The 21510-nt window shown below is 41.3% G+C and overlaps 1 protein-coding gene across 3 annotated transcripts in view; it reads right to left on the bottom strand.

The window, feature by feature from the left end:
- Window positions 1–2808: 2808 nt before the first annotated feature.
- The window catches only part of CNTN4 (contactin 4), a 975314-nt gene continuing 956612 nt past the window's right edge, over window positions 2809–21510 (bottom strand). For all 3 annotated transcript variants that reach the window (XM_043886604.1, XM_043886603.1, XM_043886605.1), the window contains 7 exons: window positions 20964–21034; window positions 19649–19883; window positions 17233–17345; window positions 16487–16673; window positions 15943–16055; window positions 7640–7808; window positions 2809–4658 (listed from right to left, as the gene is read on the bottom strand). In XM_043886604.1, coding sequence (XP_043742539.1) covers window positions 4558–4658; window positions 7640–7808; window positions 15943–16055; window positions 16487–16673; window positions 17233–17345; window positions 19649–19883; window positions 20964–21034 — 989 coding nt within the window. In that variant the 3' untranslated portion in view covers window positions 2809–4557. The remainder of the gene's footprint in view (window positions 4659–7639; window positions 7809–15942; window positions 16056–16486; window positions 16674–17232; window positions 17346–19648; window positions 19884–20963; window positions 21035–21510) is intronic.

Raw genomic sequence — 21510 nt, forward strand, 5'->3', positions numbered from 1 at the left:
GGCATATATCTGGAGAAAACCATTGTTGGAAAGCATACATACACCCCAGTGTTCATCACAGCACTGTTTACAATAGCCAAGACGTGGAGATAACTTAAATGTCCATGAACAGAGCACTGGAAAGAGAAGGTGTGGGGTATACATACACAATGGAATATTATTCATCCATTAAAAAGAATGATATAAGGCCATTTGCAGCAACATGGATGTACCTGGAGATTATTATACTAAGGGAAGTAAGTCAGAGAAAGTCAAATATCTTATGATATTCCTTATATACTGAATCTAGAAAAATGATACAAATGAACTTATTTACAAAACAGAAACACAGACTTAGAGAACCAGCTTATGGTTACCAGGGGAAAAGTGTGGGGGTGGGGGAGGGATAGACTGAGTTTGGGATTGACATGCATATACTGCTATATTTAAAATAGATAACTAACAAACAAGGACCTACTGTTTAGCACAGGGAACTCAGCTCAATATTCTATAATAACATACATGGACAAAAAATTTGAAAAAGAACAGACAATTGGATAGATATAACTGAATCACTTTGCTATACACCTGTAGCTAACACATTGTTAATCAACTATACTCCGATATAAAATGAAAATTAAAAGAGGAAATATATCCAATTCTTGATTATCTATGTTAATGGAGGTGAACAGCATCACTGATAATCCAATATAGTTTGCAAAAATCACCTGGTGGTTGATTACATTACATTGCTTTAAAAATTACATGACATTTTAAAAGCTAATTATTACTATTTATGGACTTTTTAGAATTCAACATTTTTGGAGCATATTTGCTGTAGGATATGGGTGGTGGGAGAGACTGGGAAAAGATTCATCAGGATTGACTGTTGCTTCCCAGAGGTAAATAACCAAACATTTGATGGGAGGAATAACTCAATCATTCTATCTTAAGATAAAAGCTTAAGGCAGCTCCCACCTCACAGGTTGGAAGAGATGCAAGCTCACCTGAGGATGAAATTTATCATCCACGTCTTCTGCCCTCATGGAAAGTTGCTGTTTCATAGTCAGGTTTTGTGAGCTTTATAAAAACTCTGGAATGCTGAGAGAATCCAACTATCTGGCAAAATAGGACCTTCTTTTGTACCGTTAAATCACAGGTGAACCACCCATACACAAAATGAGCATCAGAATAAGTGCTGGAAAAGATGAAATAACCAAAGCAAATATTCCTTTTTCTAGTGCTTCTCCTTCATAGTTATTGTGCAACAACCCCAAGCAGTAATGCATTTCCCTGACATATTAATTGGGACTAGGGCCTGAGGAATCTCGCATGGATGGCTAAGCATAGATAGTGTGCTGTTTAGACATTCCCAGCATTTATTTTCCCATCTTCTAGAAACATCATCTCATTTCTCTTTTAACAAACTCTCTCTCCCCTATGAGTACATGATTGAGGTGCTCTGGTGGGTAATATAAATCAATCAGACTCTTCTAGGAATTTGGATATTGAACAGAGTGGCTTTGAAATCAGAAATAGAGCTAATTCACCCCAAAACAGCTCCCCCAAAAGACTGCAAAGTTCCTGCAGGTTCACCCCCAGGGTGGCCTGCTCCTTAGTCTCACCAAGGCTTGGGCATTCAGTGTCTCCATGGCTCACGTGATCTGACCTGGGTCATTCTTTTATGTTTGCTCAGGTAAGCCAGAGTTGTTTCTGTTGCTTGCAAGCAGTGAGCCTAACCTGCAACAACCATGAAAACCAACAAATGAGACACGTTTGGGTGAAGTTGCCTATGGGGCACTTTTAAAAAAATACCTTGAGCTTGGTCAGACTCAGCTAATCCAGGGCCTTATTTACCAAATGATTAAGCTGAGAGATTCAAGGACTTTTTCCAAGGTTTCAAATCAGAAGACAGGTCTTCTGACACTTTCCGCCATCTTGCAAAACAGTGACAGTCTCTTCTGATAGGTTTGCTGGGGCACACAGGCGGGCAACTGATGCAAAATGCTACTTCAAAGACCCCTTCAATTAATTAATCAATGATTATTTATTGCAAGGCACTGTGCTAGGCACTATGGAGAGTACATGGAAGATAAGACCAAAGTCCCTGCCCTCAAGGAGCTTACAATCTAGTTGGGAAGACAAGGCATACATACAAGGAAAATTAAGTAACAATACAGGAGTTGAGTTAAAATGCAAGATAACAGTACAAGAGACTTCCAAAAGTAGTACCTGATTAAATTACTAAGTGAGGGGTATTGACAGGGCTTGCAGCTTATTCAGAGGAAGGAGGTCAGCGAGGGTCGGAAGGCTTCACAGACAAGCCGGGGCTGGAGCTACCCTAGAACAGTCAAGATCGGAGATTAAAGAAGAGTGGGGGTATTTCAAGAAGGGGCAGCCAGATGCCCAAAAGGCACAGAGGTGAGACCAAAAGCAAGTGGTGTTCAGGGGCCAGTGAGGGCTCTATGTGGCTGGGTATGGACTTAAGTTGTTATTAGATTAACAAGGGCCTCCGGTTTAGATTTTATCCTTTTAGCAATGGGATTGGGGGAAACCTTAAAACAACAGATGTCCTTAGATTAAGTGTAGAAAAGACTGAGTTAATCCAGAGGATCTACTCATGTTTGATCTTCAGGAGATTTATTTGTGGATTTTTGACCCTCTCTACTTCCAAAGAGGACCTGCAATGGTGTTTTCTCTGGGTCTTCTACGTAGGGATCATAGCCAGAGACTTCTGAGTCCCTCTAGGATCTTAAATTATAACTAGCACAAGGGTGAGTGAACAGATTCCCTGACAGGCAGGCAGGAAAAATGCTCCCAAAAGACAAGTATCTTTACAAATGACAGAATATTTATTAACAATACCTTTAAAAAAAGATTACATATGCTAGATCACTGGTAAATATCATTAACACTGGGGTTGGGAACTACCTGGGGTGTTATTTTTTTTCATTCATTTTATTATTTTGTTGATTTTTTTGTGTGTGTGATTTTAAATTTTGTTTTATTTCAACATAGAAGTAACCATATCAAACTAAGAAAGGAACACAGCTTGAAATACTGACAATATATTTTTTCCCAGTTACCACCCTAGTTTTTACACAAGTGGAATCCTGATTATGACTTTATTGGATAAATATAGCTAGAAGGTTGAAAAGTTAACTTATACTCTTTGTAAGCAAAAATGACAAATTACAAGCAAATTTGAGCTCTCTGAGAAAGAAGAAAAGGTGCAGCGTGTTTACAAGTGAAAATTTTTATAGAAAATTTCATTGCATTTTATTTGCACTGTTCCACTACTGTCAACTTACAAAACCTCCCCCATTATAACAAATAGTTCTTTTCATAAGAATACGGTTTTGTTGATATTGTCATTTTCCAATGTGTGATTTTAAGACATAGAAGATAAAGCTTATAAAGCAACAAGGCTACCTACTGCAAAACAGGAGAATCATTGAGATACCATACAGTTTTACTAAAGATCTCTTACAGAGTCATGAAAAAAATTATTTGTGGCAACTATTTGCTGAAATAGGAGAAATCTGCCAGACTCCTTACATAATTCTGATTTAAAAGAAGGGCTTCTATCATTAAAGAGATACACATATTACCTATAAGAGATTTTGTAAAGCAGTTATGAATCCATCCACAGAGAATTACTCTTTTCTTTGTTAAATGTACATTCAAAACAGATACATTTAAAGATAGGAAAATTATTCTTTATCCTTTGAAAGACATGGTTGACTATAGTAACTTTTGGTCTATGTTACTACAGGATATGTAACTTCCAGTGTCATGGCTAAGATAATGCTACTACAAAGACAAGGCTAACTTAGTCAAGGGAAAAGAAAGTCTTACCGTAGGATGCTAAATTCAGGGGTGGGAGTACTGCGCAAGGTACCTCTTGGGCAGTTAGTTTAGGTTTTGAGATTGCGGCCATTCCTGAAATCATCTCAAGTTGTGTGGAACAACAAAATTCACAACAGGGCTGGAAAACATATTGTACAATGGCTAAACGACTTGATTGAGTGCATCAGTCATCCCATGAGACATTCCTACACGGCAGCCTTGAGTTACAGACTAATCCTTCAGCTGCGCTGCCTCTAGACCCTTGTAGAACTGTACAAGGAATCTGCAATGTATTGACCAAGTTGAGTTTCCAACTCTGTCTGTAAAGGAAATATTTTCAAATAATAATCATATGATTGTGTTGCCCATAGCATTTTACAGCAGAGGAAAAAAATTAATATCTACATCTCATGTTAACTTTAAAAAATCCTATAAAACACTAAATATATAATAAAAAATATGCATATAAGGACATATGTAAACTGCTTTGGTAACATCATATTACAGATGTCTTCAGTGCATTGCAGAGTTTCCAAAGAAACTTCAGACAAAGCTAGATTTGCTTTGAGGAAGTACTGTAGAATGCCATTCCTAAAGAAGCAAAAAACATTTTTTTTTCCAGTAATAAGATGTACTTGAACAACAATATTACTTAGTACTGGGTGTCTTCAAAACAACTAGCTAAATGTTGCTTATATCATAAAGAGAAAGTCCTTCGGAGAACTGTTGTCATAAACTGGACCTTGCTGTGAGGGAGATCATGATGGTGCTGATGGCCGACAGCGTGCATGCATTTGAAGTGGACGGCCCGGCTCCTCTTGCATAGGCATCTGCGGAGAGAAGACATTCACTCAGCATCCACTTACCCTGGCAACAAAGGGAGGCAGCGCCCAGGGCTCTTGGAAAGGGAAGAACTGTCTGAAGTCTATTGGAAATGACCATCTCTCTCTCTCTGTCTCTCTTTTTTTTTTTTAAAAAAAATTTTTAACCTTTTTCTTTTTGAGGTATAGCCAATTTTAAACTTTTTTTTTTTAATTGGGGTATAGCCTGTTATGGGCTTCCCAGGTGGCACTAGTGGCAAAGAAGTCGCCTGCCAATGTAGGAGATGTAAGAGACATGGGTTCGATCCATGGGTCAGGAAGATCCCCTAGAGGAGGGCATGGCAACCCACTCCAGTATTCTTGCCTGGAGAATCCCATGGACAGAGGAGCCTAGCGGGCTACAGTCTGTGGACTCACAAAGAGTGGGAAACAACTGAAGCGACTAAGCACAAGCCAATCAACAATATTGTGACAGTTTCAGGTGAACTATGAAGGGACTCAGCCATACATACAGATGTACCCATCCTCCCCCACACTCCCCTCCCATCCAGGCTGCCACGTAACATTGATCCCTGCGCTACACAGTGGACCTTGCTGGTTATCCATTTTAGATACAGCGGTGTATACAGGCAACCATAAACTTGTTCTCTAAGTCTGCCAGTCTCTTTCTGTTTTGTAAGTTAAGTTCACTTGTATCAAGCCCAACTCTTGTTGACTTTTTTAGTCTCTGTTCTATGACACCCTAGCTATGAACTTGGGAGCAGGTGGTGGACATCTCTGGACCTCTATTTAAGCATTTGTTAAGGAAGGGTGTCCACATCTAACATGAGAAGAAACTTCTAAATGACTGCAAACATTACAGATAAATATTAGGATATCAATGATGCAGCAAAATAAACATTGATGTTCTCTTTCGAATTCAAGCTTTGTGCTGGGCACACAGCCATATGACATTCCTGCAAAAACCCTGAGAACCTCTGGTATGGTTATTACACAATTTAACAGATAAGGAAACTGGGGCCCAGAGAGAGAAGATAAGTCTAAGATTACCCACTTAGTAAAGACCTGAATTGGGATTCCAACATATATATATATCTAAATATACCTATTTTTTCCCAACAAAATAAGCTCAATCTTTTAAAAACTTTTCCTTATATGTCTTATATTGTTTTCACAGTAAGAAATTATCAACTCTCATTTGAGTTTTATCAAGATTGTAAGATCTCTAACCACCAAAATGGAAAACCTCTTGAGAAAGAGACCATGTTTTATTCACAGCTACAGCCTTATCATCTAATCATTATAACAATAAAATTGCTTCAAAGATGTTTTTGTAATGAATTAAATCAAGAATTATCAATCTTAAAAAAAACAGTTATTGAAATGATAAGCAAGTATGAAGTCAGATTTTAAGAAAGAGAGATAAATTAACCCCAAAACAAACTCCAATCTTGTGTTTTTTGTGGCCTGGAGATTACTTCCACATCTCACCATAGATCTGGTTCCTTTCAACAGAAGTTAGAGCCTCTTCGGAGATGTGGAAACCAATTCTCCCCAGTGTTTGCAAAGAAAAAACTGTGTTAGTATTTGCATGCAAAAGAGGTGTAGTAAATATAAACCTCATCTGGAAGATGACAAATTACTCCTGAATCTGGAGCATGTTCTTGGAGTAGCCTGCATTTCCCACCAGAGGTCCTGTTCTATTCACTAACAGTAATAAGTGCTTATTCAGAAGAAGGGTGAAGTGACCAGTGAACATTTTCTTTTCTGCTTTGAGGCATCCAAATTTGATAGATGCAGTTAAAACTAGTTGAGTGGATACTTCATTGTAACTTGATACAGCAAGGATACCAGAGTCTTTCCTCATCCGACAAATAATAAAATGGACACTGAACAAAGGGACTGATGCCCAGGACTCTGTAGTAAGGATTGTCCATGATTTAAAATATCCAATGTCCATCAATGACTTGAAAGTTCCTATCTCTAGCCTTCACTGAACCCCTTACCTCTTGACTAGTAAATCCAAAAGCCAGTGAAAATCTACACTTAGATACCTAATGGCAATCTTATTTGTTTTATTATTGTGGTAAGATACACATAATGTAAAGGTTAGCATTTTAACTATTTTAAAGTGTACAACTCAGTGGCCTTAAGTTCACTCCAATGTTGTGCAGCCAGGACCACATCTAGTTCTAGAACTTTTTCACCATCTGAAATGGAAACCTAGTACCCATTAAGCCACAATGAACACCAGTGGCCAGTCACTTTCAGTCACCAATCTGCCTCTATGGATTTTCCTATTTTGCCTTTTTTTAAAAAAAATTTTCAAATAAAATCATACAGCAAAAAATAATATGCTGTTGAGATAGTTGCAAACACAATATTTGAAAAAATAGATTGAATGTATTTGTGTGAAAAAAGAACATACACTTCAACAGTCTTTGAAAACAAATATATTCTTGACTATATGTAGACATGTGTGCTTATGTACACGTTACATACACAAGTTCAAAATAAACAGTTTCAAGCTCAAAACATTTTCAGCCAAAGACATTAAATTATATTGTATCACTAGAGACAGGCTCCTAGAGCAATTTAAAGAACTCTTTTTCGCTTGTTCCTCCTAAGTAACACTTTTAACTTTCTAACCTATAATGTGGGGGTTACTATAGCTGTCAACCACCTGGGTGACATGGAAGATCCTGGTGACTGATCTGTGGCTGCTTTAACCTCATTATTGATTGTCAAGTGACTAAATCCTTATTACATCAGCCAAGACAGGTCAGACTGTTTTTTGCACAAAACTACCTGCGATTAGCAAATATCAGTTGTCTAAGGAAGGAGGATGGTATTGTCCATTTTTATCATGTCTTTTTTTTTTTTTTATCATGTTTAATTTCATCTGAGTCCTGGCTCACTGGGAGGCTTAGGCAATAAGGCAGACAGGGAGAAGGGAGGGGAAAAAAAAAGAGAGAGAGAGACGTTCTTACTTGATATCTTTGGAATTCGAATCTGTTCACTGCTGCTGCCATCTCCTCCGTCACTGAATGGCTTAATTTCTATTATATAATCTTCATCAAAAGGCAAAGAAAGCTCCACCGACGTTTTGTTTGTTTCAATGACAGATGTGCTACTCTGTCGGCTCCATCTGTACAGGACCTGCCAACATGGGAAGAACAGGTGTCACCTGCTGTCCTCACAAAGGCCCCCCCGGGATGCAGCAGACATTTGTTTCTACCTTTGGGCGCCAGTGAAATGTGGGGATGCTGAAGTTGTCAGGCTGCCCACAGGCATTCGGAAGGCTCATTTATAGCAAGGGGCATGTCTGCAGCCACCATTTATTTCATCACAAGGAAAGAGTTGACAGGCTTGTGTGGCATGGAAGCGTGGCTAGCATGAGCCTAACAACGTGCTCTGTGACCTCACGTGACTTCTGGAGGCTCAGTTAAAACACTTGAAAAACTGGCTATACAGAGCTCAGTGACATATGAGGGTCTTTGGCATCAGAACAGATTTGGCTGCTGTGTGACCTTGGTCCACTTACTTTCCCACTCTGAGCCTCAATGCCCTCATCTGTAAAATGGGGACAATAATACCGACTTCCCTGGGAAGTCTTCAAGATTGCACAGGATTCAATAAAATAAAGGACTCAAAGAAAGCATGTAGGACATGGTATCTATGAAGTATTAAAGGAAACAAGAGATACAAAGATAACTTGGCGAAGGTTAGAAGCAAAAATCAGGCATGATAAACTATCATTATTAATCCTTTGGAAAGAGGACATTTCAGCACAGGAAGAGCATCTCTGAAAGGCAAGGGCAGAAACCCTTTTTCCTCCCCCTCCCACTGGGAACCCTTTTAAAGCGACATAGAAAAGGGAGGGTGTTATAGGACCATTACTATCACTCTCGAAGTGTCTGTAGCTCCTCCAGTGTCACTTACACATCTTTGTTGACCACTTTGGCTTCTGCTGGGCCAGAGTCTAGGCTGGTAGTTCACAGGATGAGATGGCTAACTAGCTTCCTTGAAAATACCCTCACCACCTGGCATTGCCTACCCTGGTCATCAACAGTCCCTATTAGGAACTAAAGATAAAGGTCCAGAGAGGTGTACCTGCCTTTCTGGATATAACAGTTGTGATGAGAACTGTCCCACAAATGTTTTCTCTTTACTCTGAGCCAGACACTCTACTGGCACAGCTATGCTTAATGGTGACAGCATCTGACAAGACAGGCACTATTATTTGTGCCCACAGATGAGGACACTGAGGCCCAGGGATATTGCAGAGCCGGTGAGTGACTAGATGAGGGTTTCTAAGCCCATGGTCTTCAACCACTATAACTCATCATTTCTCTTGGTATTAAAAAAAAGATAGGGCTGGGTGACATGAATGGTTCCAGGTCCTGGTTGTATGTAGAAGCACTTAGGGAACCTGGAAAAATAGCAATGCTCTAGTCCAGTGATCTCCAATCTTTTTGGCACCAGGACTGGTTTCATGGAAGACAGTTTTTCCACAAATTAGGGGTGGAGGTGGGGGGTAGTTTCAGGATGATTCAAGTGTATTAATATTTACTGTGCACATTATTTCTATTATTATTACATCAGCTCCACTTCAGATCATCAGGCATTAGAAAATGAGGTGGGGGAACGCTGCTAATAGGCCACCGGTTCTCAGCTGGGGTGGAGGGAGTGGAGGAGCAATTTTGTGCCCCGGGAGGGCATTTGGCGAATGTCTGCAGACATTTTTGGTTGTTATAATGGCTGCTGCTAGTGTTGTGAGTGCCTGGGTCCCCCTATAATACAGAGGGCAGTCCCCACAACAGAGAATCATCCAACTTGAAGTGGCATCAGTGACAAGGCTGAGGAATCCCGCTCCGGCCACTCCCCAGACCTCCCATGTCAGACTCCAGAGAAGAAGGGTCCAGGCCATGGTATGTTTTTAAAAAGATCTTCAGATGTTCATTCAGGGAATCATAAATGACATCAGGGTTCTCAAACCTAAGCTTGTATCAGAGTTGACTGGAGGGCCTCTTAAAGCATCTATCACTGGGCCCCCCTTGAGTTTCTGATTTCATAGGTCGTAGTTGGGACTTGAAAAATCTGCATTTCTGACAAGTCCTCAGGTAAAACCATTGCTTCTGGTCCAGGGACCACACTTAGAGAACAGTAAGACTAGCTCAACTCTCCCTCAGACCCACTGCTGCCACTGATCAGTACTTACAAACCTGTGCGCTGGAGCCCGCCAGGCTCCTCTGGCCATGGGCTTTACCAAGCAAGAATACTGAAGTGCGCTGCCATTTCCTTTTCCATGGGATCTTCCTGACCAAGGGATCAGACCCAGGGATCAAGCCTGGGTCTCCTGCTTGACAGGTGGATTTTTTACGTCTGAGCCACCTGGGAAGCCCCCTAAGACCCACTGTGAATTCTGATTTGCTGGGGTCAGAGACATAGGGTCACTCTACTATTGCAAGAAAACCAAACACAAGAGAAATGCATCAAATTCCCTTAAAATGGTTTAGATCCCATTTGTTTCCTGACATTTCATCACCTTTATTTATGTCTCTCTAATACAAGGTGGAAAACACAATTTCCTTAGGGTGGAAAGATTCATAAGCGTCCCCCTTCCTTCTCAGGAGTTTCAGTTGTATCAAACTCAGCATCCACTCACTAATGATCAGGTTCAAATAAATCCTGAGGCGCATCCGGGACTGTCAGAGCATCTCATCACAGCCCTTCAGGAACATGGGCTGGCTGATGGGATGCAAGGGCACATCTGGCTTTGAGGAATAAATTGCTTCTTTGATTTACCTCTGGTCCTTGCCAGAGCACAGAGGATTCAACTAGTTTCAAATATAAATCCAAAAGAAACACTTAGAGGAAAAAACAGCCCTTTTATCAGCACTGTTTACTAGTCATGTAACATTGGGGGCTCAGCTGCGTGCATGTGTGCTAAGTCGCTTCAGTCATGTCCAACTCTTTGCAACCCCATGGATGGCAGCCCACCAGGCTCCTCTGTCCATGGGGATTCTCCAGGCAAGAATACTGGAGTCGGCTGCCCTCCTCCAGGGGATCTTCCCAACTCAGGGATCAAACCTGGGTCTCCTGTGGCTTATGCATTGCAGGCAGATCCTTTACCACTGGGCTACTGGAGAAGCCCTGGGGACTGCAGTGGTAGCTAATAAAGGCCTGTAAAGCCTTTATACCACAATGAGGCTTATTCCAGCTTTAGTTCTGCTGATTGACCTTAGTCCAAGCTTAGTTCAACTGATTGACTTAAAGGCAGTGCTTACATTTCCTATAATCCGCTGTGGAAGACAAGGAGAAAGAGTAAGTTCGTGGGAACAATGAAAATAGGATCAAACATTGTTGAATGCTGATCATGAGTTTCAACATCATATACCTTGAGATAGGCACTGTTATTATTCTGATTTTCTTTTTTGGCCACGCTGCATGTGGGATCTTAGTTACCTGACCAGGTATTATACCTGCTTCCCCTGCACTGGAGGTGTGGAGTCTTAACTCCTGGATCATCACAGAAGTCCCTATTCTGATTTTAAAGATGAGGAGTCTGAGGCCTGGAGATGTTCAGCAATGTGCCCAGGATCTTACAGCCAGTAAGTGGGGGACACAGCATTCAAACTCAGGCAGGGTGGGTTCACAGCCTACATTCTTAACTAAGACCAGCTTGGCCACCACTGTGGACAAACTGCTTTCATTCTCTGGTCTCTGTTTCCATGAACACAAAACAAAGGGGGTTAGAGAGTAGAAAGCTCATGGCCCATAGGTCACATTTGGCTTGCACATCTTAACTATTTGGCCCTCGGTGGGTTTACTTTTTTTTAAAGTTAGACGTCACCACTTAAAACTATACATAGTTTTAAAACTATACACCAAGAAACTATACATAATAAAATTTGGGATTCTATTAAAAACTGGAAGATATAGCCACATTGGTCTACATTCCTGTCTGGAAACAACTGGTTGGACCTTAGAACTTACTGTTTTTTCTGGACCATCACAAAGTCTATAGGTACCATGGTCTCCAACACACCCTATTATGTCATGATGCTATGTATCTACCTCAGGACATTTGCACATCCTGGTCACTATTCTTGGAACACTCTGAGAGGGCTGCTTATCTCACTCCCTCCTCTTTTTATGACCCAATTGAAATGTCACCCCTTGATAAAGGCTTTCCCTGGGCTTTATTTAAAATAACATCTCTCCTATCTATCCACTGTCTACTCCCCTCACTCTGAGTTATTTCTCTTGGTAGTACTTTATTGATCTATTTGTTTACTTCTGGCAGGCAAATAACTGAGGGGCTAAAAGGCAGGACTCTGGATCCATACTGCCTGTATTCCGAGTTCAGGTCAATATACTAGCTGTGTTAATAACACTGTATCATGTACTCGGGTGGTGCTAAGAGAGTAGATCTCAATGTTCTCACCACAAACAAGAAATGGTAAGTAAGTGATGGGATGGAGGCCTTAGCATATGCTATGGTGGTGATCATATCGCAATATATAAATGTATCAAATCAACATGTATATATCTTAAACTTACACAATATTATATGTCAATCATGTCTCAATAAATTAGTAAAAAGAATACTAGCTATATGAAGAAGGCAAGTTACTAAACTTTGTGCCATGAGTTATTTATCTATAAAACTGAGGCTAATAACTGCACCTGCTTCATGGGTTATTATAAAGTTAGAAAGAATTGGACCTGTACTTGGCATGTTTATTGATGATATTTTGTTGAAAGAATTAAGCCACATTAATCCATTTACATAACCTGCCTGGCTCTGTAGACAGTTTACTTTGTGATACGGAAACCAGACACACTCTCTTTTTAGTTCAAGTGTCATAAAGTAGCTTGACAATTTGTGCTGAAACAGTATGTGGGGCCTTAAACGTCCTAAAGTTGAGTTCTTTTGTGGACTGTTTACCCAAGCAGAAAACCCACAGATCTAGACAATTTAGATAGAAAAACAAAAACACACACAGACATGTATGTATAGTTTTTACAGAACTATATATCCTGAACGTTGACACTGTGTGTGTAGCATTTCAATATCTGTAACCAGGTATGCTGAGATCCCTTGGGATCTAAATGAGGATGCGTGGGGAGTCTGGTTCCTCCAGTCCCAGCTCTAAAGAGAAGGGAAGGAACTGAATCGAATGGGAAGTCAAGAAGAAGTCAGAAAGGCACCTTCCCACCTTGTTACTCCTTCAGTCAGCACATGCAGCATTTCAAACTTCATACCCACCCGTTAGTGATGCTTCCTAAGGCATGAAATTCCCACCCTGGAGGTGCCACTAGCTATTTCATAGATGTAATTTAGATCTACAAGACACAGTGTATCAACATGAAAAAAAAAATTATTGGCGGCGGTGGGGGTGGGGGGAGGCCTAAATCCATGGTTCTCCCTGTGCTGTCTTTTTATTATTTCCTGAGATTGTCCTTTCCTTGATTTCTGGATAGGTCTCTGTATCTTAAATTGTAATGTCTTTTTTGTTTCTTTTTTTATTTTAAATTAAGTCTGTGGTTGAACCCTTGTGATGAATATATGAAATAAATACATACTGGGTCTTTCTACCAAAATAAATAAATAAATAATTTATATCATCTCATCTGCTGCTCACATCTGCAAAAGTTCCATGCTATCCAGCTGTAATTTGTTCCAATGTTTCATTCTAGTTCTACAGGAGTAAAAAGTTCCCCAAATACTGTGGGAAGCCCCAGTTCTTTTCTGGGAGGTGACTACTTCCATGTCAGCCTTGTGCTGCTTGATTCCTGCATACCTGCCTGATTCTGTGCTGCACAGGGGAATCTTCTAGATGTCTGTAAAAGTGTCTGTTGAATTAAAAAAAAAAAAATATATATATATATATATATATATATATATATATATGTATGTATGTATATATATGAAGGGCCTCCTTGGAAAAGTGCTAATAAGACAAGTTCATACGAGTTTCGGAGAGAGGGCAGGAAGACAAAGACGTAGTAACTAAATGATACTCATTTTTCAATTATTCTCCTGAAAATGCCTATAATCCTTTAGACCCAGCTCACTGAAGCAAACTTCAGCTTGTGTATGCATCCCTGCCCTGTGGAAGCTGATGGCACGCCAAGTCCCTTTATTCAACAGCCTTCGGTTTTCACATTTGTAAAATGAAGGGCTTCGGCTGGATGATCTCCGGGGTTTCCTGCCCAGCTAACATTTTGCTTGGTTCCCTGAAATTCTTTAGGCAGCTCCCTGCCATTCAATTTTATTTCAGCACCAGTTTCAACCTGAGCTTTAAGACCTAATAAAAGCTTCTTTCATGGAACTTGTGCCCCTCCTCAGGGACTGCTAAAGCTTTGGGATTTTTATTGTGTTTCCTCTCTCCTGTTCTACTAGGTGACACTGGAAGCCGGAAGGAAGACTTTCTGTCTCCTGTATTTTTTTCCTTCTCTCCCTTGGTTTGGTTAAATTAATTCAGGCCAATCACATCTGCATCTCTTTCGTGCTGTGTTCAAAGTCTCGGCAGTGTCAGCGTGGGTCAGAGAACTGTGAGAACTGTCTTCACTCCTGCCTTCTTTCTTTGCGTCCTCTCACTCCTTTCTCTCTCTTTCATCTTCCAGCCTCCCAAACCCCAGGCCTCTCTCAAGTTGGATAGAACTAGTCAGATGAACTCTTTCCAATTATTTCACACTAAGAGACTAATGATTTAGGAGTTCGGGAAATGAGGGCTCCCTTCTCATACCACTGTAGAGAATGCATCCTTGGCTGGAGAAATTACAGGGACCATTCAGGCTAGGTGCTCGTGAGGCCCACAGTCTGGGGATTCACAGTAAGTCATCAGCCAATTATAATTACCCAAGAGGATGGAAAGTACTTTTAAAAATCTGACAAATGGTGAGAGCTCTGGCCATCAGGGAAGGCTTCTCATCTCAGACCCGATTAAGGATGAGGATGTAAGAGGGGGCAGTCCCAAGGAGAAGGAATAGAGCCATAAAGGCTCGGGGAAAATGAAGGCACTGGCAGATTTCTCCTTTAGCAAAAGAGAAATGCAGTCCCAGAGAGGTTATGTGATTTACCTGAAGTCGCATACTGACTAGACGATCAAGACGTGGTTGTTTCTTGCTCTACTCTGTATTCTAGAAAGTTTCCTTTTAAAAAGGGATCCAGTGGAAGGTCTGTAGATCAGTTCTTAGGGAACATTTCCCTGCTGCAGAATACAAATCACTGTGCCTTGTGGACAAAGGAAAACGGTCCATAGAAGGGAAGGTTTCCGAATCCTCTAATCACATCACTCAAGGCTAACTGTGTCAACTCCCAGCCCTGGCTTCACACACTGTAACGGGCGCCTGCCAGCACTGTCAGTGCGCTGCTGTCTTCAGCTCCCACCGAAAATGCCACAAAATAGCAGCATGCCGGCTTGATACATCCTGCTGACTCTTCGGCCTGTGTTGCCCCAAATGTTGTTTAAAAGTGAAACAAAACAGGATACTTAAAATGCCTTTTAATTTTCATGACTGTGGCACCACAGCTACAATCAATTTCCTTTTCTAGTTTATTAAAGTCAGGCTAACATTTATAGGATCAGGTAAATTAATTTCCTAAAAAATTCTTGTGTATATGTGCACATCCATATCCATATACACATGCACATATACGGGCTTCCCTGGTGGCTCAGTGGTAAAGAATCCACCTGCCAAGCAGGAGATGAGGGTTCAATCCCTGGGTCAGGAAGATTCCTTGGAGAAGGAAATGGCAACCCACTCCAGTATTCTTGCCTGGGAAATCCCATGGACAGAGGAACCTGGCAGGCTATAGTCCAGAGGGTCACAAAGAGTTGGACATGATTTGGAGACTAAACAACAACAGTATTTCCATAACAAAAGGGACATGAACAAAAATAATTAACCATTAGTAACACTGAGAAGTTACTACTGTTGATTAAAAATGTGATCAAGACAAGAACAAAACAAAACTGACTTTGAAGATATTAAAAATGTGGTTCTTTGTGATTTTTTTATAGACCCAAACACAGGGTCTTTAACTGCTTCTGGTGACTGTGCCTGAGACTGAAGTTTAGGTGATTCTCTCAACCCTGGTCAGTTGTCAGGGACCATTTATAAAACTCAGACCAAACCACTCTGGAGCAGAGATGGAGAAAGGAGGCTGTGAGAGCATCATCTGGGAAAGTGAGGACAGTGATTGTAAGGTTCACGAGAACAGTGTGCCCCGGTTAACAGCAGGAGTATAGGTGCCTTAGCAAAAAAAGAAATTACCCACTTTGTATCCTTTTACTTCTGACTCATTATCCAGGGCCTTCACTTGATCCCAATTGAGGATAATTTTGGAGTCCGATGAATTCCATATGATGTTTCCAGGGGGTTGACTTGGTGCTATAAAAAAAATTAAGATATACGAAGTCACAGATTATTAAGTCTCAATGGATTCTGAGGAATATCTCCTTCCTAGAATTCGAGAGTGGAGGCAATTTAACGGGCTATTGCACTAATATGTGTCTTCAAGGTCACTAAAATCTGACGAGATACAGCGCTGCAAATGGAAAAAGATTCAGTTGGTCGCCTAACATTTATAGCTAAAAGAAGTAGCCCTTCCCAGTGAGGAGAAAACATTTATCTTTCTGTCCTCCAGAGCAATGAATTTTGCATGGTATTCGGGAAGGTTCAGTTAAAATGCTAAGGTAAATCTGAATCTCCATAATGATACCAATTAGTATGCAAATGATCACTGGGAGGTAGGGATGGGCAATGAACTTGGAATATGTTTGATGAATCCCTGAAATATTTCTGAGCAAGAATATTCTTACGTGGCTTTCTGGTTGTCACATTGACCGTTGCACTGGAGGGGCCTGTCCCAGCAGAATTATATGCCTTGACAGCTAAATGATACAGGGCACTGCCTTTTAAGTTGGTGATTTTCGTTGACGTCTGATTTCCTATTGTTCGTATTTTTCGAGCATTTTCTTCTTTGTCATCGTGTCTCCAATATTTAACCTGAGAAAACACAAAGGAAGATCTTGGATGTCATACCTATTGGGGATATCGCCAATGTGATTTTTTTTCATACAAGATTCTTAGGACAGTGTTAATTTTCTATACAGCAAGTCATAAGCAGAGCGTTCAGAACCAAGACCTTTGTGTGCACTGAGAAATAATTGGCAAAAAAAAAAAGGCCCCCTCTTTGTTCTGAGCTTCAGAGTGAGACGGTAAATTGGCACAACCATCGTTGCTATTTCTCCCTCCCTGACCCCCACCTTGGTTTGAGGCCAAGTGATGCTGGGTGTATCAGAAATCAAAGTTCGATTTGCCAGCCACCTTATATATGCTTAGACCTGCATGTGTTTAGACACAGATCTCTGTAATTCAGAAAGGAGTAAGCTGACAGCAGAATGCTCAGTGCTTTCATTCCTGCTCCTCTAGAAGCCACTGTTCTCTGAAACAAATGTCTTTACATGGAACTCGAGGTCTTTTTTTCCATCCGTCTGTGTTTGGAAAGTTCTCACTGAGGGGTAGAGACCCTTACCCAGAACCAAGGCACCCCTCTCTTGCTTACCTCATACCCTTGTATCCGACCTCTATTCTTCTCCATGGGGGAGGCCCAGAAAACTTCAATGTCTGTTGCAGAAAGACTTCTGGCAAAGATGCTGGCTGGTGGTTTGGTGGGTTCTGCAGATGAGTGTGGAAAAATTTACAACTCTATCAGCTATATCAAAATAGCCTTCTGGATGCTTGGCATCATAGGTGCAAAGAATCCATTACTACAGACTAATCTTTACTGATCATGACCCAAACATTCACTTCACAGAGGACCCAGGATTAATGGCTGAGAGGGGGTGGTGATGGAGACAGTGCTGAAGAGAGCTGTTCAAAGTCTTTGTCTTCTAAATTTAGGGTTAAGTGAAAGGGAAATAAACCAGGAAACTGAAGTTTAAGAGCCAAGTTCTCCTAGCCAGCAATTTATTTAATATACATCCTTCTTAATTAGCATTTGTCATAGGTGAGAGTTCCACTCGCTGTTATGAAAATGAGAGAGACAGAAAACAGGAGAATCAACTGACTTGACTAAGTTTCAGGAGGGCTGGGTGACAGTTCAGTTCTGCACGGCCATCTGTATGTCTTGGACAAGTCATTTATGCTTTCTGGGCCTCAGTATCCTCAGCTGCAAAGGAGAGTCGAGACCAAGTCTGTCCCCCACATTTCAGTTCTTTTTGCCAGATTTCTGCCAGAGCTATGTACCATTTTTGTGTGAAGGTTTTCCTTTCAGTGGTCTTTCTTAAGGAAAAGCTTAGGCATATTGTGAGCTGTAACTTCATGAAATTCTGGTTTTGATTTGATGGCTGTATTTTTTTATCTGATGCAATTCAAACCAATATATAACTATCAGATATTTTTAAAGGTTCACCTAGAACCATTAACAGTAACTTGCGTGCTCCCTCTGAAATCCACATTATGTTCCAGAACATGCTGGAGGTGGAGGCCACTAATGTTGTGTCTATTTATAATAATGTATTAGTCTGTCTGTGTGTTAATTCACTCAGTATTTATTAGGGGTCTATGTGGCATACACACAGACAGTGGTGACACAAAGGTGAAAAAATAAATATCTGGCCCTCGGGAAATACACCTTAGTGAGAGTATAAAACTATAATTCAAAACTTATAATACATTGAGATGAGAATTGTAACAGAGGAATGTTAGGGTCCAGGGACAAAGAGAAGCAACGCAGTCAGCTGGCCTAGGGAAATGAGAGGCCTTAGTTGTTCAAGTTGAATTTTGAAAGATAACTGAAATCACAAAGTGGGCAAGGCAGAGAACATTAAGAGAAGTTGAAGCACATGCTAGGGGCTCAAGCTTCTTTGGACAACTGCAAATCCTCTGGCTATGGTTGGAGCATGGATCATGCAGGGAAGTGAAGCAGAAAAGAGAGGTGAGGGTGAGATCATGGAGAACTGCTGAGTCTAAGGGGCTGATTTCTCTTTCTGCACAGAACGGACTGCATCTTCATTTACTCCAAATCAATGACTCAACTTGGAACTGTTTTAATATGGTCTCATTCCAAACATCAGCTTTGAAACAATGAAGGTGAACTCCAATGGAAATGAAGACCATTATGCAAGGCATTCTAAGAGCAATGCTAGCACAGAGGCAGTAAAAATAAACGAGAACCCCTCAATGGGATAACACCAGGGGTGACAATGAGAACAATCACATTGCTTCGTGACTCTCTCTACTTAATAACAGAATAATTTTTGAGTATACTATGACATATGAAAAGTGGTAAGAGGAAATGCAAATTATATTTTGGCACTCACCTAAAGGTATAAAATATAATTCTGTTGAAAGTAATAATATATATAAATGGAAGATCTTCTACAGTGCTTGTGATTTTGGTCCCTAGCAATGGAATTAATAATGGATATCCATTTGTTTTTATATATCATGGAGTTGCTGTCTTTCTAAGAGATTGGTGGAAGACAGTGAAATGTATTTTTCATACTACACTTTTCTCAAGTCAGGATACGCCTTCAATTTATGGGTGGGGTGCTAAATTGACGGCACATCCTGAAATCAGTATCTAGGGCTTCCCCTGTGGTCCAGTGGTTAGGAATCCGCTACAATACAGGGGACACTGGTTCGATCCCTGGTCCAGGAACATCCTACATGTGGGGTGTGTCGGGGGGCAGCTTAGCCGGCGCACCACAACTACTGAGTTTGTGCTCTGGAGCCCACCAGCCACAGTTACTGAGGCTAGGAGCAGCAACTACTGAAGCCCTTGCACCCTAGAGCCCACACTCAGCAAGAGGAGAAGCCCACACACCTGCAGTGAGAAGCCCGCGCACCACATCTAGAGAGTTGCCCCTGTTCTCTGAACCTAGAGAGACCACGCATAGCCACAAAGACCCAGAGCAGCCATAAGTAAATAAACAAATAAATAAAATCACCACCTTGGAATTGAAGAAGCAACGTACCTTCTTCTGCAGAATATACCACTGTGGTGGGACTGAAAGGGCCCTCTCCTTTATTGTTGAAGACACCCACTTTAACCTCAAAAGGAGAGAAGGGACGCACGCTCTCATTCCTGAACACGTATCTGGAGGCGTCCGCGGAGGCCAGCACGGTCAGCATCCAGATCATTTTGCCGTAGGGTCGGAAGGCCACCACATAACCAAAGCCTCTGCCGTTCTGTAACTCCTCAGGGACCGTCTGGGAAAGAAGGGAGGTGGTCTTCAGAGACTGCAGCAGCTTGATTCAAGTGCCACCTTGTTTGATTCCACCACCACCCACACCCCCGTCTTGCCTCCATCCTATCTCATCGTGGGTTTTGTAGAGAGTCTTCAGTTTGGGACTTGCCATCCGTCTAGCTTTGATATTCAGAGGGGACTGCAGCAGGAGTTTAAAAAAATCACTGTAACCCTGCAGTGGAGAGCCTGGCTTCCTGACGTGGGAGACCCAACTCTGAAAGTGTTGGAAATGACGGTGGGAGACACTGGGCAGTTGATCTAAAAACCAACATTTCCAACATGTACCATCTGACACGATTCTTCCTCCAGCGTCACACAGACATTCAATGAAGCAGCTCTCACCAAAGAAGTGAGGACCCAAATCTTTGGGCTTTGCTCAGCCCAAATTTGGGCTTTGCTCAGCCCAAATCTTCCCTCTCAGCTCAGAAATGCTGAGCAGGAAAGGGTGAGGGGTTTATGTCACTGCTGGGGCTTTGGTAAAATGGACAGACTTGAACTTCCAGGCTTGTTGTCTAGAATCCTTCAGAAACATTTAGAACTCTTGCTGAGGCTCTGACCTCCTCTCTCAAAATCGATTTTCAATAAATGAGTGACTAATAAACCTCTATGTTTTTTAAAAAAATAACCTTACACAAGAGGGCTCCAGCAGCAAAGTCAACCCTAGGAAATTGTGTTGGCACACACAGTCTAATGAGCACAGAGGTTTTAGATCAATTGGCCTTGAAGTAATTCAGGGAAAAAAGAAAAAAACTGGTTTTCTCTAAGCCAGATTTCTTTAATGTATAATATTACATACACTTTTTTTCTTGTGTTGTCTTCCCTTTCATGATTGTTTTTTCTGTGATGAACTGAATTAAAACTTAACTCCATAATTGATGGGCAAACATCATCTCTTCCTGCTGACCTAAGGGAGTGTCTGCACTCAAATGGCTTTTAGTTGTTAAAAACAGAGGAGGAAACTTCCTAGATATGTTTAACACAGAATAAAATGATAAGATAGCCTGGACTAATGTGTGTTGCTGTTGTTTCATGATTCATTTACCTCCCACGTTATAACCAGTTCAGATTTGCTGCCTCCACCACCACTGACGTTAGCTGGGGTGACTTCGGGGACTGTTGAGGAGACAAAAACAAGTCATGAAGTCATGTCAGGTGACAAAGACCAGGAGGGCCAAGAGGGCGGCTGGGCTGAGGTGACCCAGTCTAACAAATACTTGGATGTGCACGGCTTTGTTTTCTGAGTTCAGAAATGGTATGATCAAGGGGTCTAAAGCATCAGTTCACAGAAATGAAATATACCAAGGAAACTGATATTCCATAGTGACTTATTTCCCATTCAACAAGGCACATCTGTTATCTGACAAGACAGAACAATGGTTCAGCTCCACCCCTAGAGGCCGAGGTTCAGGGGGATGAGAAAAGGACTGAGGTTCTGGTTCTAATGCTTGGGCAGGCGTTTATTAACCGCATGGCGATACACGAAGGAGACAATACACACTCTGCCTGCGCTGAGTTTACAGTCTAGCTGGGAGGCAGGAGAACATGCAGGATGATTACAGAGCGATGGCGACAACCACAATAGTTCAGCA

The sequence above is a fragment of the Cervus elaphus genome, chromosome 24, assembly GCF_910594005.1.
Source record: "Cervus elaphus chromosome 24, mCerEla1.1, whole genome shotgun sequence".
Taxonomy (NCBI): Eukaryota; Metazoa; Chordata; class Mammalia; order Artiodactyla; family Cervidae; genus Cervus; species Cervus elaphus.